A 15,423-nucleotide genomic window follows, 5' to 3' on the forward strand; every position below is an offset into this window, starting at 1 on the left:
CTGTACGTGGTATATGATGTTTATACACGTGCATTGGAACAGACTATACGTTCAAAATTGCTGTAATCAAGAAATGAGCCATGAAATGTGTAAGCGATGGCACATTAATAATCTGTTTTATAGCTTAAATTAGAATCTTTGGAATTTCACAGCCAGAGACTTTTAAATAGGTCAAAAATGTGGTAATCACACTTAATGATCGCACTGTGATATGCACTGCATCAGAGCTAGGAGTGAGGAAACCTGAGCAGAATGGATATGAACTACTGGCACATTTTAAAAAGCATTTAACGAACCTCAGGAACAAAACACATAGCCCAGGCCAGAAGTTTTTTTGCTTTTGGTCCTGCTCTTCAGAAATGAGCTATGAGATTCCATATGATCACAGAGATCAAATGCTGTGCCTCCGTATCTTCCTTTTTAGTTAGCACTGCAGATTAGCAAAGGATTTGACCACTTACAAGTAGCGAGCCTTTAGTGGTGAAAAGAAAGCCTTCCCCAACTGAGGAACATGGTTTATTATTGTACTTGCCCATGCACACTTCACCCCAGGTAGGCAGAGTTAAAACACATTCCTGGGTATCAGCATTTTGATTTCTTTTAAAGAGAAGAGCAAGACTCGACAGATCAATCGCAGTAATCTTCTAGGCTCCAAACAAGGGAAACCCTTCACAATTTTTTTAAGTTTAGACATGCTTATGTTCTCTTTATACCAACTTCACTTTAGGTACAATAAACCTGATGGAAAAATTGTGGAAAGAATGAGAATTTCAGCAAAATAGACAGTCGCTGCTAATTAATCCTGTCCTGTCAAGCTGCTGAGGCATAACCAAAAAGGTAAACCAGGAAAAAAAATAAACCAGCTATATTCTGTGAAAACAAAGTCAATGTTTGTCTACTGTGAAAGTACAAAGTCAGCAGGGGAGCCTGCCTGGAAGCTTATAAAAAAGCAGGAGAGAAATGTTTTTTTGGTTTCTTTTTTCCTCCAGTCAAACTTGGCTTCTTCTAAAAAACAAAGCAAGGCAAAAGATGAAAGGCCTTCTTTTCTGAAGCCAAAGATGAAGAATACAAAGAATATTAATGACTAACAAGTCTGTCTGTAAATGCCATGAGCTTAGCTCTAGCCTGGACAAAAAGGAAGAACAGCACTGCTATTAACTAATGAAGTTTCTGATTTAACGAGCAGTGATGAAGGCTGATTGGGTCATTTATGGAAGGGAACGTTAGTTCAGAAGAACACAGGTTCCCTACAGGGGATAAAAGGAAAGAGGGAAAGATGCCATTATAATATATATATATATTTTGCATACATGCAAAAGCTCAGGATGGTTGTGGTTCATTCACAAAGCATGTAAGGTAGTAAATCCCCAATTAGAGCTTGTCTGTCCCTCACGGATGTTTGTACGCGCAGGTACACCAGACAGCTACCCGGTGGGATACTCGAGAATTGCCAAGCTGGTGAAGAGGGCTTTAAACTAACGTTCCTGGGGGAAGGGAACGTCAATTCATCCCACTCCCAGCAGTTTGATGCCAGTGCCAGCAATAGATGCCCAGAGCCTGGAGAAGGATCACGGGTCAGCAGGAGAGCACCTGAAGAGCAGCACAAAGGAACCCCAGCCAGTAAGACAGCTTCATTGGGGGCCCAACTTAAATGCCTCTATGCAAACGCACGGAGCATGGGGAATAAACAAGAGGAGTTAGAGACGTGCGCACGCCTGCAGGGCTACGATCTTATTGGCATCATGGAGACACAGTGGGATGGCTCCTATGACTGGAGTGTTGGGAGGGAAGGATACAGGCTCTTTAGGAAGGACAAGCAGGGGAGATGGGAGGAGGTGTTGCCCTCTATGTCAATGACCAGCTGGAGTGCATGGAGCTCCACCTGGGGATGGATGAGGAGCTGACTGAGAGCTTATGGGTCAGGATTAAAGGGAGGGCAGGGACAGGTGACATTACGGTGGGGGACTGCTACAGGCCACCCAACCAGGAAGACCAAGCGGATGAGGCCCTCTATAGACAGATAGGAGCAGCCTCACGTTCACAAGCCCTGGTCCTCACGGGGGACTTCAGCCACGCTGGTATCTGTTGGAGGGACAACACGGCAGGGCATAAGCAATCCAGGAGGTTCCTGGAATGTGTCGATGATAACTTCCTTCTCCAAGTGATAGAGGAGAGGTGCTATGCTGGACCTTGTTCTCACCAACAAGGAAGGGCTGGTGGGGAATGTGAAGGTCAAGGGCAGCCTTGGCTGCAGTGACCATGAAATGGTGGAGTTCAAGATCCTTAGGGCAAGCTCACTACCCTGGACTTCAGGAGAGCAGACTTTGGCCTCTTCAGGGATCTGCTTGGTAGAGTACCCATGGGATAAGGCCCTGGAGGGAAGAGGGCCCCAAGAAAGCTGGTTAATATTCAAGGATCATCTCCTCCAAGCTCAGGAGCAATGCATCCCAACAAAGATGAAGTCAGGCAAAAACGCCAGGAGGCCTGCATGGAAGAACAAGTTGCTCCTGGACAAACTCAAACACAAAAAGGAAGCCTACAGAGGGTGGAATCAAGGACAGGTAGCCTGGGAGGAATACAGAGAAATTGTCCGAGCACCAGGGAGCGGGTTAGGAAAGCTAAAGCCCTGATAGAATTAAATCTGGCCAGGGACATCAAGGGCAACAAGAAAAGCTTCTATAGGTACGTTGGTGATAAAGGGAGGACTAGGAAAAACGTGGGCCCTCTCCGGAAGGAAACGGGAGACCTGGTTACCCAGGATATGGAGAAGGCAGAGGTACTCAATGACTTTTTTTTCCCCCTCAGTCTTCACCAGCAAGTGCTCAAGCACTGTCAAGGTCCCTCAAGCTTGCCTTTGTCATGGTTACTGGATCCAGCATGAGCCTTCCTAGCCACCGCAGCTTCCCAAGACCCCGGCATCCCATAGCAGTCCAGGAGGGCCTTATTGATGAAGGGCAGGCGCCAGCCTCTCACCTCCGCACTGCCCCACACAAGATCAGCACAAAGCACGTTCCTCCATGTTTGAAGTTTGCCCGTTCTCTTTTGAGAAATTCTTCTAACTTAAGGAAATGAAGCACGATAAAGCCAGGAAGAAGAAAAGCCCACAACACAGAGCCAAACGTGACACGACACAAACTTCATATGTGGAAACTGATTCATTTGCCAGCTCATAGGCATACACACCTAGCGTGTCTATATTTATATGCATGGACTCAGGCTCTCTGCTCTGTAGAGGCATTCTGAGTATTTTTAAATCAGCGAAAAATCAAGAATCGCTGCACTTAGAGGAGAGAAGATGGAAAAATCCCCCTTTCTCTAAGCTCCAACCATTCAGGTTACAGGACTCTTGAAACAGCAGCTCTCCTTGCAACATCCAGCAAGACTGAGAGCCAGGATAGATACAAAATTTTCGCTGAGATTCTTTCCCTTAACAGGCCACTGCTTACTCCTGCAGAGAAACTGTATTTTGGATTGGAGTCTGATCCAGTAGATAATATGAGAAGCCTTTGTGTTGGGATGGAAATCTGGGGAGCATTCTGATCGTGTGAAAGATGCCAATGTTTAACCAAGTACCACCAGAGAGCTGTGCTGCTGCCCCTGCCTTACGGGGCTGGGAATTAAAAGCTGCAAGTTCAATGCCCAGCTTTGTCCATAACCCACAGCAGTCTCAGCAGATCACCAAACTCTCTCAGCATCTCCTTCTGGAAAATGGGAATAACAACATGTCTCAGAGGCATCACAAAGGTTTGTTAATGCTTGTAAGCACTTTGTAGATAAGGAACATCAAGACAGCAGTTAGCAGAGGGATTTGGGGCACAGACAGACATAAATCCGAAGTACTCATATCATACACACTTTTTAGACAAGCATAGCGGCAGATCAGCTCCCTGCATTTAGTCGTTGTGGGCTCCATCCTCTCAACATACTGAGCGCTCTGCCTTTGATCCAAAAAATGAGTCCGGGGAGAATACTCACATGTTTAATGTTAATCATATGCTTAAATCCTCTGAATCTATAAAAAGGGTAAAAGAGAAAAGTGTTCCCCAGCTCCAGAACAAACACAAATTCCCAGAAGTTATATTTAGGACACGAGCAAACATTTGACCAGCAAAGGAAAGGCCTTCGCTACACACCTGCTAAGCTTCTGCATCCCTGAAGGAACCTGCAGGTGGGAAAAGTGTCCGGAATGAGTTTGCTTAGACAAAACATTTCTAAGATAACCAATGCGATGCTATTAGAAAGAAGCATGCCAGAGCATTTGAACTACTATTCCACAGGCAGAGCAGTCCTTGAGCAAGGAAATGAGAAAAAAGAATAAATGAAGTTTACTAAGGAACTTACCACGCAGATTTAAAATTATGATTATGAATTCATTTGCTACTATTAATTCCTTCATTTATTAACTGTCTACTGTGAGAGAACAGGTCTTTCTCAGAGGACAGGCACTGCCACCCAGTCCTCAAACACCATGTGCCATCAGGAGCACCTAGAAAGCCCCTTCTCTTAACTTTGTATCAGAGAGCAACAATACCAAGCAAAAGGCATTGGATCCCCCTTAAAGCCTTATTCATTTTAAGCACACGCTGCTCTCTCTCATCTTAGCTATCTGAAACACCTAACTCGGCTTACATCCTGCTGAACTCCTGGCCTAGCTAATGACTTGGGGCTACAAGTCTCCTACGCTCACTGGCCAGAGCGTCCAGAAGTCTCTGCTCTTGCATCAACCCCACTTTCCTGCAGGTGCATCAAGTCAGTGGAGGACACGGCGCTCCTTTTGCACAGGTGAGCTCAGCACGGCAAGAGCAGGTACCTGCAGCATTAGGGGGCACTGAGCTCCACGTGCTCACAGACACACTCCTGCAGAGCAGAGCGCTTCACGCTACATCCATGACTGCAGCATGAAGATATCCCTGACCAGATCAGCATCTGCAGCACAAACAAATCACCGGCTTCCAGAGATGATTTTCAAAACTCTGTTAAACAAGCACGTATAGCGAAAAAAGCCTCAGGCAATTAAAGGACCACTATCCAGAGCTTCATTGCTTTAGCAGATCCGTAAACATGATCCAGCTTACTCACAGCAACATCACACTTTGCCAGCAACGTGAGCAGGACAAATCACTCTCTGACCAGCGTAAATCGCCCAAGATGCTAAATAAAGCTGCTAATTACTTCTAAGGATTTTTAAAGAATCCTTTAAGATTATTGTCCCCAAATTTGATTAAATAACACTTTAAATCCTTTCAACTGAACATCATTAGGTGAAGTTGATTTGATGGTATAATAGAAATGTTTTCTCCTCAAGTAATGGCTTTTTGAGAAGCGTGCTGTCTTTTAACAGTACACACCACTTTTAACTTAATAAACCAGAGGGAGCTGTATCAGTCTTACCTTACAAACGGTGAACAAGGTAATTATCTTCCTTGCTTGACTGAATTAGAGCTATACAAAACGCCATGCCTCAGAGGAGGCAGAAGCGTATTCCTACCTACACCTGCCGTAAACCAAGAACCACAAGGGATGGAATTACATCGCTGGGTGAGGCTGTAAGAAGTCCAAGGGAAGTTAACACAGCAGTAGAAATGCTGGTTTTGTTTCTCCACCTCCTTTGCAAGACACTTTGCTGTCCCAAGGTTTGTAGGTACAGAACAACACAAAGTTCACTGCAGTTGCAGTTCATTGCAACTCATTAGCATGAGCTGGTAGACCCCACCACCGGGAAAACCCCCTGGAGAGGACTGCCCTAGAAGACACCACTGTGACTACCTTTCTCAACGTTCTCCTGGAGGAAGAAGCACCATCTCTCATGATAGGGTAAGCTACAAGGCATAACTCCAAGCCCGTGCAGTCTCAGAGCATCTCTGACAATAAGCTAAGACCTCTTAGGCATCTCTGGTGCCTTCATTAATATCACCCAGGAGGACAGCTCTAACAGACTCCATTGCCAGGCATTTTCCCTTGGCTAGAGCCTTGACTCCTTTGCTCTACCATTTCTTTGTTGTAATCCATAAAGAGCTGGAGGGTAACAAATGAATGCACTCCCCATCCTCACCACTTTACCCAGTAATCCTTCCCCATCCTACACATGCAGTCCACTCCTCCTCCCATCCCTAACAAAATAGGTGAGATTTGAAGAGTCCTGGAAAGCAGAGCGCCAGCAAAGTGCATCTTTCAGTGCCGAGGAGGGCAGAGACACCTCCAGGCAGGAGGTGCCATTGGCTGCACCACAGAGCACAGGTTACCCCTCAGCAGGAGCTGAACCTGGGTAAGGACTGCTGGAAGACACCTTTTGTGCTATATTGGCTTGAGAGCAATAACTAAATTCCAGTCTAATTTCCTTCTGATCTACAGCTCTAACTCCTGAATGACTCCCATTAAGTCAATTACCAATGTGGTGTCACTCTGAGTTTTTGCCTTAAATAAGGAGCCCATGAAGCTACTAAAACAATGACCATCTTTTTATTTATGAAATACCTGCCCAGGAAATTTCTTCTATGGAATGTGTCAGTGTTTTAGGTTTCAGTAACAACACAAGATGTGCCGCCACCACCACCCTACTTGGAAAACACAGGGGCAGGGAACTGTATTAAAGGACCGCCAAGCCTAGAGAATACAATCCGAGCACAAATGGTTCCTCCTCTGCACTTCTCTTTCCCCTCTCATCTCCCAGTGTTTCATGCTGTGCCAGAGCATTGCTGAGGGACCAGTGCCCGGCATGGGTCCTCACACAAGCCACGAAAACACCCCAAGCTATATGGTGTCACCCAGGAACACCCTGGATATTAAAGCCATCACTGATGGACAGGGTCTGTGCAGCTGCTCCCACGTCCTGTTAATTTGGTACTACGGACACGCTCACGCTGTAAGTGCATCTTTGACATAACATAGCATGACAATTTCTTCGGAGTCACAGAAATGCAGAGCATACAAATAAACCTGAGTGCTGAAACCATTTCATTGTTCCTAAGAATATGCATATTGCACCTGTTACAACCAAGGGCACTGCCTGTGCCTTGGAGCTGATTATTTCAGCCTCTAACAATCCTGTCTGTCTTGGAGGACTGTTAAATTCCAGGAGTAAATAAAGCACACCAAAATTATTTTACAAAAAGAAACATTACCGAATATACAGAGAGCGGTCTTTAAACCCAAGGTAAAGAAAACAATCCTCAAACTGACATTTTTCCCCGAGCTTCTTACAACAGCTGAGTCAGTTTAAATTAAATTTAGCTGAAAGAAAAGAACTCCAAGATTGATATTGGTAAAGTCCTACCCTGAAACAAACGTTAGGGAGTCCAACTGCAACCCCCCGGCCCGGACTCCCAACAGAGAGGGAGACAGGACGCCGGCCGCGACGCGAGCGGGGAGCGCCCTCCCAAACCCCATCCCGGCGGGAGGGAGCAGCCCGCGGAGGCCACGCTCCCGCAGCCCCGCAGGCAGCCGCGGCCGCGCTGCAGGGAGCAGGTGGCAGAGCCGGGCGGCGAGCCGGTCCCTGCAGCCCAGCCCCGGCGCCGCCAGCCGGCCCCCGCCGCCAACACGCGTGGCGCGCGGGGGGGTTGATTTTTCCGCGGAGAGAGGGAAGCGGAGGAGCGCGGGAGAGGCAGGCAGCATCCCCGGCTGCGGCAGCGCGGTGCGGGCTGCCGGCGGGCAGCCTGCTGGGGGAGGGGACGGGAGCAGGACCGGCCGCGGCGGGACTCACCGAGCTACGCGCGCCTGCTGCCCCCGCTGCCGTCCATGGGGGCGGCGGGGGGACGGGAGCCCGCTGCGGGCGAGAGCCGCCCCAGGATCCGCCGCATCTGCCCGCCGCCGCCGCGGAGGAGGAGGAGGAAGAGGAGACCGCGCCGCCCCGGAGCCCCAGCGCAGCCCGGCCGCAGAGCGCCGCCTGCCCGCCGCGCCCGGGATGGGACCGGCTGCGGCGGGAGGGGCGGCCCGGCCGCGGGGGCAGGTGCAGCCGCCCGGGGGGCGGCGCGGCCCGGAGCGCGGCGCGGCCCGGGGCGGCCCAGCTGGCGGAGCGGGGCCGGGTGCGCCCGGGCGCGGTGAAGGGGGGCGAGAGGCGCCTGGAAGCGCCTGTGCATAACGTGGCCGGGCGTGAATCCGCCCCGCGAGGGCTTTTAATGAAGTACAGATGTTCCCTAATATAATTATATCGTCCTCTTCCTGATAATTGGCTTTGGCAGTCGTGCTGATCGAAATCCCCCTGCGCGGCTGCCGCGCAGCCCCTCCCGCTCGCTCTGCGGCAGCGGAGAGCTGGGCGCTCCTGCTGAACCCGCGGCCAGACCCTGCCCTGCGGACCCACACTGCGGGAGAGGCCCCCGCACACCCAGGCCCACGCTCCTGTGAACCCCGCCTTTAGAGACCCATGCTTTCAACGGAAGCTTTTGGCTCACGGCAGGTGAATATAAGGGGCAATGTTTATTGACTTATTTCTAAAAGTCCATGTCCTTAGAAAGCAAAATGACTGGGCCGCTTGTAGGAAGGGAGGACAAAACATCCTAGCTACACCAATGTAAGGTTATCGCAAGTGTTGAGGAAGGGCCATCTTATTGAACAGGAGCACAGCTTCAGGATGGCAACAGCGGATGTCCAGGCCAGCTGAACAGGACCAGCACCCCCCCACACTGCTCCTTCACTGTACCTGTGCTCTCAGCGGGCCAGGTGAGCTGCAGCTGGTTAAAACACTCCATTCTCTCCAACTTGGTTTGTCTTTAGAGAAATTGCCAATGAGGACACGCTAATACAAGCCAGATGTGTGGGCGTTTTATGCATGTATGTGGGGAAAACGGATCAAGCCCGCAAATTCATCTTGCAGAGGACAAGCAGCCAACACAAGGTAATGATTTCTAGTCACTACAGGCCCCAGACCAGACTTCTTTCACCCGATGACTCAAAGCTGAAATGCGGCCATGCCATGCCTGCTGACACTTGGGCACTATGAGGAGTGTAAATACTTCAGATAAGCAGGATTAGGGAATTCTCCTAGCTCAGGGTTGCGGAGGGCAGCAGCAGACAGCCTGCACATCTGTACCTCTTTCCATACGTCAGCCCGGGCAGTGTCTAAGGGGTTGGGCATTCCTGCATGTTAACACAATGCGCAGGTTGGAAGTGAGCTCCCCCACCCCCAAAAGAGAGCATGTCCTGCCTGCTCCTCTCGCACAGTCCAGGATCTCAGCCACCAGCTTCTATCAGCTTCTTTTTGTTTTAAGTGAAGGCAAGTGACTACAGTCCGTTCAAGAAGACCAGCTTCCCAGCTCAAGCCCACAATGATAAGTCACACTCCCATTTTATATTTATCAGCTGTGCTGACATTACACCTGCGGACTGAGAATTATTTTGCACCTATGTAAAGGGTAAAAGGGTAGCTCTACCTAGAGACTGGGGCTACATCAGCATTAATTCTGGCCTCAAGCCCATGCTCCACGCCTGTCCCCATGCAGGTTTTCCCTTTGGAACAAACTAGCCCTCCAGTCTGACATGGTCAGCTCCAAGAGGGCAGCTCTGCAGGCCCAGCTTAAAGACAGCTAGAGACACGCTGAATTGCCTACTGACACCAGCCCTCTGCACAAGGATCTCTGCCTTTTCCTCAGCAGGAACAGTAAAATGCTCCTTGTTTTTGCAACGGTGCTCTGCAGATTTCTGAGGGACACAAGCAGACGGGGAGTTTCACGAGGTGTGCATGGCATGGGGCATCCTTGGTTTGCCTTGGACTGAGCCCCTTTGGGTTTTTGCTCACCCTCTAATACTCCCGTGGCTGCTCAGAAGACAGGGAAGCCTACATGATCACAGAGATAAAAGTGATGCTGTGTCTTCCAGCTACTATTTTTCATATGCCTGCTTTCTGTTCTTGATTCAGGTGGGATCCCCAGAGAGCAAAGGCACGGGGAAGGTGTAATGTCAGAGGCAGCTGTGTGTATTCCCTGAGCACAGACGCTGCTGCAGCGGATGGCTTAGGAGACAGGACAGGGATGAAGAAGCTACGACTATCCTTTCTTCCAGTTTTACTTCAGTCATGGTAGAGTCTTTTCTTAGAAGGATATAAATATAGAAGAGGTGAAGGAAACACAAAATCAACACAACCTGGAAGAATGTGGCTTGAACCAGAACACAGGTGGCCTGACAGACTGACTCTGCAATTTCTCTCTTAAGGTCTTTTCTCTACATGTTAGCTTTTTTATTTTAAAGACCCGTTATAATCACAGGCTCTCACTCAGACTTCCCAATCTTCCTCTAAAACCAACATAGAAGTAACTTCAGAGAATTGCCTCGTTTAGTTTTCCCTCAAGGACAGATGCAGGAAAACATTCACCCTAAATAGGGGAATCCTCCAGCTTGTGAGCTCTTGAGTGAAGATACAAGTAGACTTGCACACTTACCTTATTGGCAACATCCTTGTTTTTCTTATGCTTCATGGGAGCATGGAGCGCTCAGCAGGAGTCCTCTCCTCTCCCCAGTTCTGCACATCAGTAGTTTTCAGCTGTCTCTCATTGACTCAGTTTTTCTACCATCTTTCCAGGTGTTAAGCTAAGCGTGTGATCAGCTTTGTCAAGAAGAGGAGGAACAGTATACTTACTCCTCTCTGACCTCTGTTATATTTCCCATCCTCCACCCGTTCAGAGCTGGCTTCAACTTGTTCCTTAGATACTCCAGTGTAATCTTCTTCAGGCTTTGCCCATTTCAGTGTACCTTTTGTTTCTGTGCCCCTCTGCAAGTAGGTACACGTTGTTTCCTGAAGCTGTTCTCCTGGAAGTAGAAAACAGGGAAGCTTACTGTAGAATTCAACCAAAACCAGGTCAATCATTGATTTTGTTCTTTATTTCATTCCATTTTAAGAATAAATGCTTTCTTAAAAAAACCAAGGTAATGTAACTGTTTGATCCTGAGCAAATAAGAACAACGCCTTTTTTCCCCCGGTATAAGGCACCTGTCCAACATTTTATTAACTTTGCTAATTGCATTAACCATCCTGCAGTGCTGAACAGTCCTCAGCTGCTAATTCCCAGATCACTATAGTTGAGTTGACTGTTAAATAAGAAAAATTCATAGCAGGAAAAAAAAAGACATTTTAGATCCACAGTAGCAACCAAATGATCATACAGTTCTGCATTCCGATCAGCTCCTAGCAGTGATCATATTTTATGAACTACTGGAAGATGATGTTAAGACTCACACAATAAATATGACATGCTTCTGAGCTGTATGGGTACAAGTGAGATTGATCAATAGATCTTACATGTTCAGACGTTTATACAAACAAGAAATATTAGGTTTCTATATGTGAATATTTTATGCAGATTTTTATGCAGATAATTTGTATCTGCTCTTTCATTTTGTTACCTGTAGTATTACATGCGAACATAATAATAATCTGAATTTACATACACAAATTACTGGAAGGTCTGGATCTGGCACATTGGGGAGTAATTTCTGGCTGGAAACATTAGCAGTGTGATAACTATTTAGACAACTATATGAAATGAAATAAGCACTTGTCAAAGGAAAAATGCATTGTTATGAAAACTGGAATTGGTGTAGTCTCAAATAAAAACGTAGTCTGTGAAAAGGAGTTAATCAAAAATTCTCTCCTGCCACTCTCCTGCCTTGCTGCTTTTCTTGTTTCTTTCCTCCTTTTCCTGGAGTGAAATCCTGCTGCCCAGAAGCAGAGAGCTAGGGAGGCAGAAGCAGCTGTACCATGCTGCACACATAGAAAAGCAGTAAATCACTGCTGAAAGCAGAGGCTTGGCAGACTCCCTGTGTCCTGGGCTGGTGGCTCTGCCTGCAGGAATCAAACATGCATGTGCCCAAGGGGGACCCCCTCCAGGGTGTGAGTGCACCACACTCAAGGATGGGCTGTGCATGCATGGTAGGTTTGACATGGGAAATGTTGGACTTCATAATTTTGGTTCTGACAGTAGTCAAGACCTGAATTCTGCTCGAGAAGTAACAGGAGAAACAGCAAGGTTAGAGGGGAGGTGTGGAAGAAGCTGCGACTGTCATGCAACCACTGTCAGGCAGTGGTTTCCAGATGACATGTATCCACATTTTCCATTTTTAAGAAGCACAAGGGCCTTTTGATCGTGGTTTTGTGAAAGGAATATTATTTCTGCCTTTTCTTATTTGATCACAGCCAACCAGAAGAAAACTATATGGAAGGAAGCAGGAAAAAAAAAGCAAAAAGAACAAAAAAAGCCAGTCAAGCTACTGCTAATCATATTAATTTATATATGTTGTTTATAATTAACCTGTTTAAACATTCATTTCTTTTCTTCAACAAAGACCATATCTCTCCAGGACCCTCGCCATGTCCATTGTCTTTGTGACAGACAGTAGAGGTAGGTACCAATTATTCAGCTGTTATTTAGTAAGTACTCAAAAGTACTTTGATGCAGCAGCATTGTAAATTCTCAGTAGCAGCTAATTGTCTCATTTTAATTCATTTTAATGAGACACCTGGGAGAATGAAGAAGCATCACAAAACCACAAAAACCCAAGAATATTTTTGAGTTGGTCTCCCAGTCCCTCCTTATTTCTGCCTTCCTGAAAAAGGATTTTTTGGTATTTGCACATAAAAGTGCAGCCCCTTAGCTTCACCCAGCTGTGTGACAGCATCGTTCTCTGCCACATCATAACCCATCTCCCACAGGCAAGGGAAGATGATGGTAGAATCTATAAAACACCATGGAAGGAATCCAGAGACAAGAGGCCTCCGGTCCTCAGACGTTCCGCATCTTCATCACTTCTGTCTCTCTAGGCAACCAAGCCACGTTTCCCATGTTGCCAGCAGGCTGCAGAAGGAAGGCTAGGGTTGTTGCTCATCATCCTTTGACATGTAGATGTGATTCTCAGATAGAAAGAAAAAAAGGTGGCAAAGGGGTATATTTCCTTCATCAGCAGGTGACTCACTCTATACTTTTTTGCGAAGGGAAAGGCGTCCTCGGACAGTTACCAGCTTGGTTTCCTTAGTTAAGATAGACATGCAGCCTCTTGATTCTCACTCACGCTGCTTAGTGTTATACTCTGTGCTACCTTCAACATACACGTTTTATTGGCTCAACAGGGGAGTTAATTCCAGTAAGACAGAACTGCCCAAATCTCTATTAGCAGTTTGGCTTCAGGAAGTCATTGACACAGCATCCCCTCGGTCTCTGCTGCTGTAATGGCTGGAGGAGAAAGGAGCATGCTCCAAGGCAGCCGTTAACCAAGCCACACAAGGAGCTCATAAATCAAACCCAGCACCGCGAATTGCACCCAGGAGAAAGAGTGCTGGACATTGAGGAATAGATGTGGTATGTTCTCAGTTTAATTAGAAAGGTACCTATGGTGACACATTGCCTATGTTTTCACTGAAGGATTTATCAAAAATTGAAAGGCACACCCAGTAAGCCATGTGATTTCACTAAGATATTCCACTCTCAATTTTGGTAAATAGCGTTGCTCTTTTGTTAACATTGTGGTAATTTTTACCAGGTGAGGGCTGCCAGCAGTCATAGGGTAGGTGCAGCTGGTCCACGGCCACCACAGGAGTCATCATCCCAGGAGCAGCATCTCCAGTTGTCCCCAGGGTCAATGGCTGGAGGCCTTCATGGTGGGGCTAAGCCCCATCCTTGCCCCTCATTTTACATGACAATCTCTGTCTTTAGCTCTTAATGAGAATCTGGCAAGCGGTCAGGTCTATAGGAAGACCCACAGGTTTCCACAGTAGCTTGAAAGTAGCTGTGGATGCTCTCTCACGCAGAGCTATGGCTGCGTACTCACAGCCAGGCACAGACAGCAGATGTGCACCTCTGGTTAGTGCTAGCCTGCCCAGATGCCTTAGTCACTAACTGGTTTCAGCGGGGGAGAACTCTGGTCCAAGCTCAGTATCTTTGATGTTTAACAGTAAAATGACATTTAATACTATTAGTATGCCAACAAACTGGCTGCTTCTTTTGTATGTATTTTAGCTGCTTAATTCATAAAGGAGCTTTGCACATTTGGAGTACTGAGACAAGGGGCTTGTTGATTCCAGCAGAAGAGCTCTCGAGCCTGTGGTACGGACATGGTAGAGTGCCTAGCACAAACACTCAAGAGTTTTATCCTGCTCAGCTGCAAAACTCCCCTTGAATTTTACTGCTTCTGGAAATGCCGAAGAGTGAGGTGAGCTGGCTTCTTCCACAGAAAGCTGCAAAGCTGCTGAATTTGTTTGAAGCAGGGGGCTGAGGGTCATGTTGCGACCACAGGGTCAGGGAGAGCATCACTTTTGGGAAATGAGCATTAATGTATTGAATCTACTATTACAGAAAAAAAAAAAGCTAAAATTCCATAGCATTTAAGAGTGCTTTGTTGATGAAGATTATTTTGACAAGACCTCCAGGAAACTTACTGTCTCACTGCAATCCCATTTTCAGGCTATTTTTGCCCTTACTGTATTTCGTCTCTTTTTCTAAGATGGATTTTTTTCACCACAGATGAGATCCCAATTTCTTTCCAGATTTGGACAATGGTGCAGTTGAGGAGGGTGACAACAACAAGCTTCTTCTCAAACTACCGCACAAAAGACTTCAGTCAGGATATTTACAATAAATACAGGCACCAAGTGTGAGGACTCCCATTTCCTGGCAGCGTTGCTTTACGCAGTGTTTTCTCTGGAAGGAATCTATTACATCAGTGGCCTCGGGAATGTATATTGAGATAGTTTAATCAGAGTTGAAAATCACAGTACAGAAAGGGGCTTCAGTTCTTCTGGCTGGACACAACGTACCCAATTCGGGAATTTCACTGATACCAGACACATTCTTTAGCTCATCTCCGTCCAGCGTTAAAATGGCCGGTGGCAGCATTATGGCCCTGATTCAGCAAAGCACTGAAGTACATGTTAAACTTTAATTTCTTCAATTAGACTTAAATATGTGCTTTGGACTGAGGATATGCCACAATACCCACAGAAATCACAGCGCTGTTCAACAGGTAATTTGTTTTGGCCGGTGAATCCCTCTGTAGATAAAGCTTTTTCAAGTTTTCCGTACTCGTGTCTGTTGCTTGGATCTCCCTGTTGACTGTATTCTTACATTGCTAGGCAGTCTTTCAGGACACAACACTTCCTCCTCATTATATATTTGTACAACAGCAAGTACAAATAAGGCTGTAGTTTCTATAGCTCTCGTAACACCAATAATTACAACAGGTACAGATTTAAGCACTGGCTTTATTGTCCTCCTAAATGGAGGCTTATATTTAGAGTCCTTATCTTTCTTGTGTTTTCCTCCATGTGTGAAATGGGTCTTTACTCAACCCAGCTTGCTTTAGATCCCCATGGGGCAAATTGCCTGTGGGTGGAATGACATCTATTTGAAGGGAACAATATTAAGTGAGAAGTAAAGATTAAAAGGTCTGGAAAACTCCTAAGACTTCAGCTGACGTGTTGAGTAATGTCAAGGTTATGGCAAGATG

At 46.9% G+C, this 15,423-nt stretch overlaps 1 protein-coding gene across 2 annotated transcripts in view; it reads right to left on the reverse strand.

The window, feature by feature from the left end:
• Positions 1–15,423, reverse strand: part of RASGEF1C (RasGEF domain family member 1C) — a 106,535-nt gene that overhangs the window by 65,733 nt on the left and 25,379 nt on the right. Inside the window, exon 2 of one of the 2 annotated variants that reach the window (XM_075164680.1) lies at positions 10,371–10,737. In XM_075164680.1, the coding sequence (XP_075020781.1) occupies positions 10,371–10,406 (36 nt within the window). In that variant the 5' untranslated portion in view covers positions 10,407–10,737. Of the gene's footprint in view, positions 1–7,699; positions 7,812–10,370; positions 10,738–15,423 lie in introns of those variants that run through there. The other variant, XM_075164681.1, reaches the window with a different exon arrangement.

Source organism: Calonectris borealis, chromosome 15 (assembly GCF_964195595.1).
Source record: "Calonectris borealis chromosome 15, bCalBor7.hap1.2, whole genome shotgun sequence".
NCBI lineage: Eukaryota > Metazoa > Chordata > Aves > Procellariiformes > Procellariidae > Calonectris > Calonectris borealis.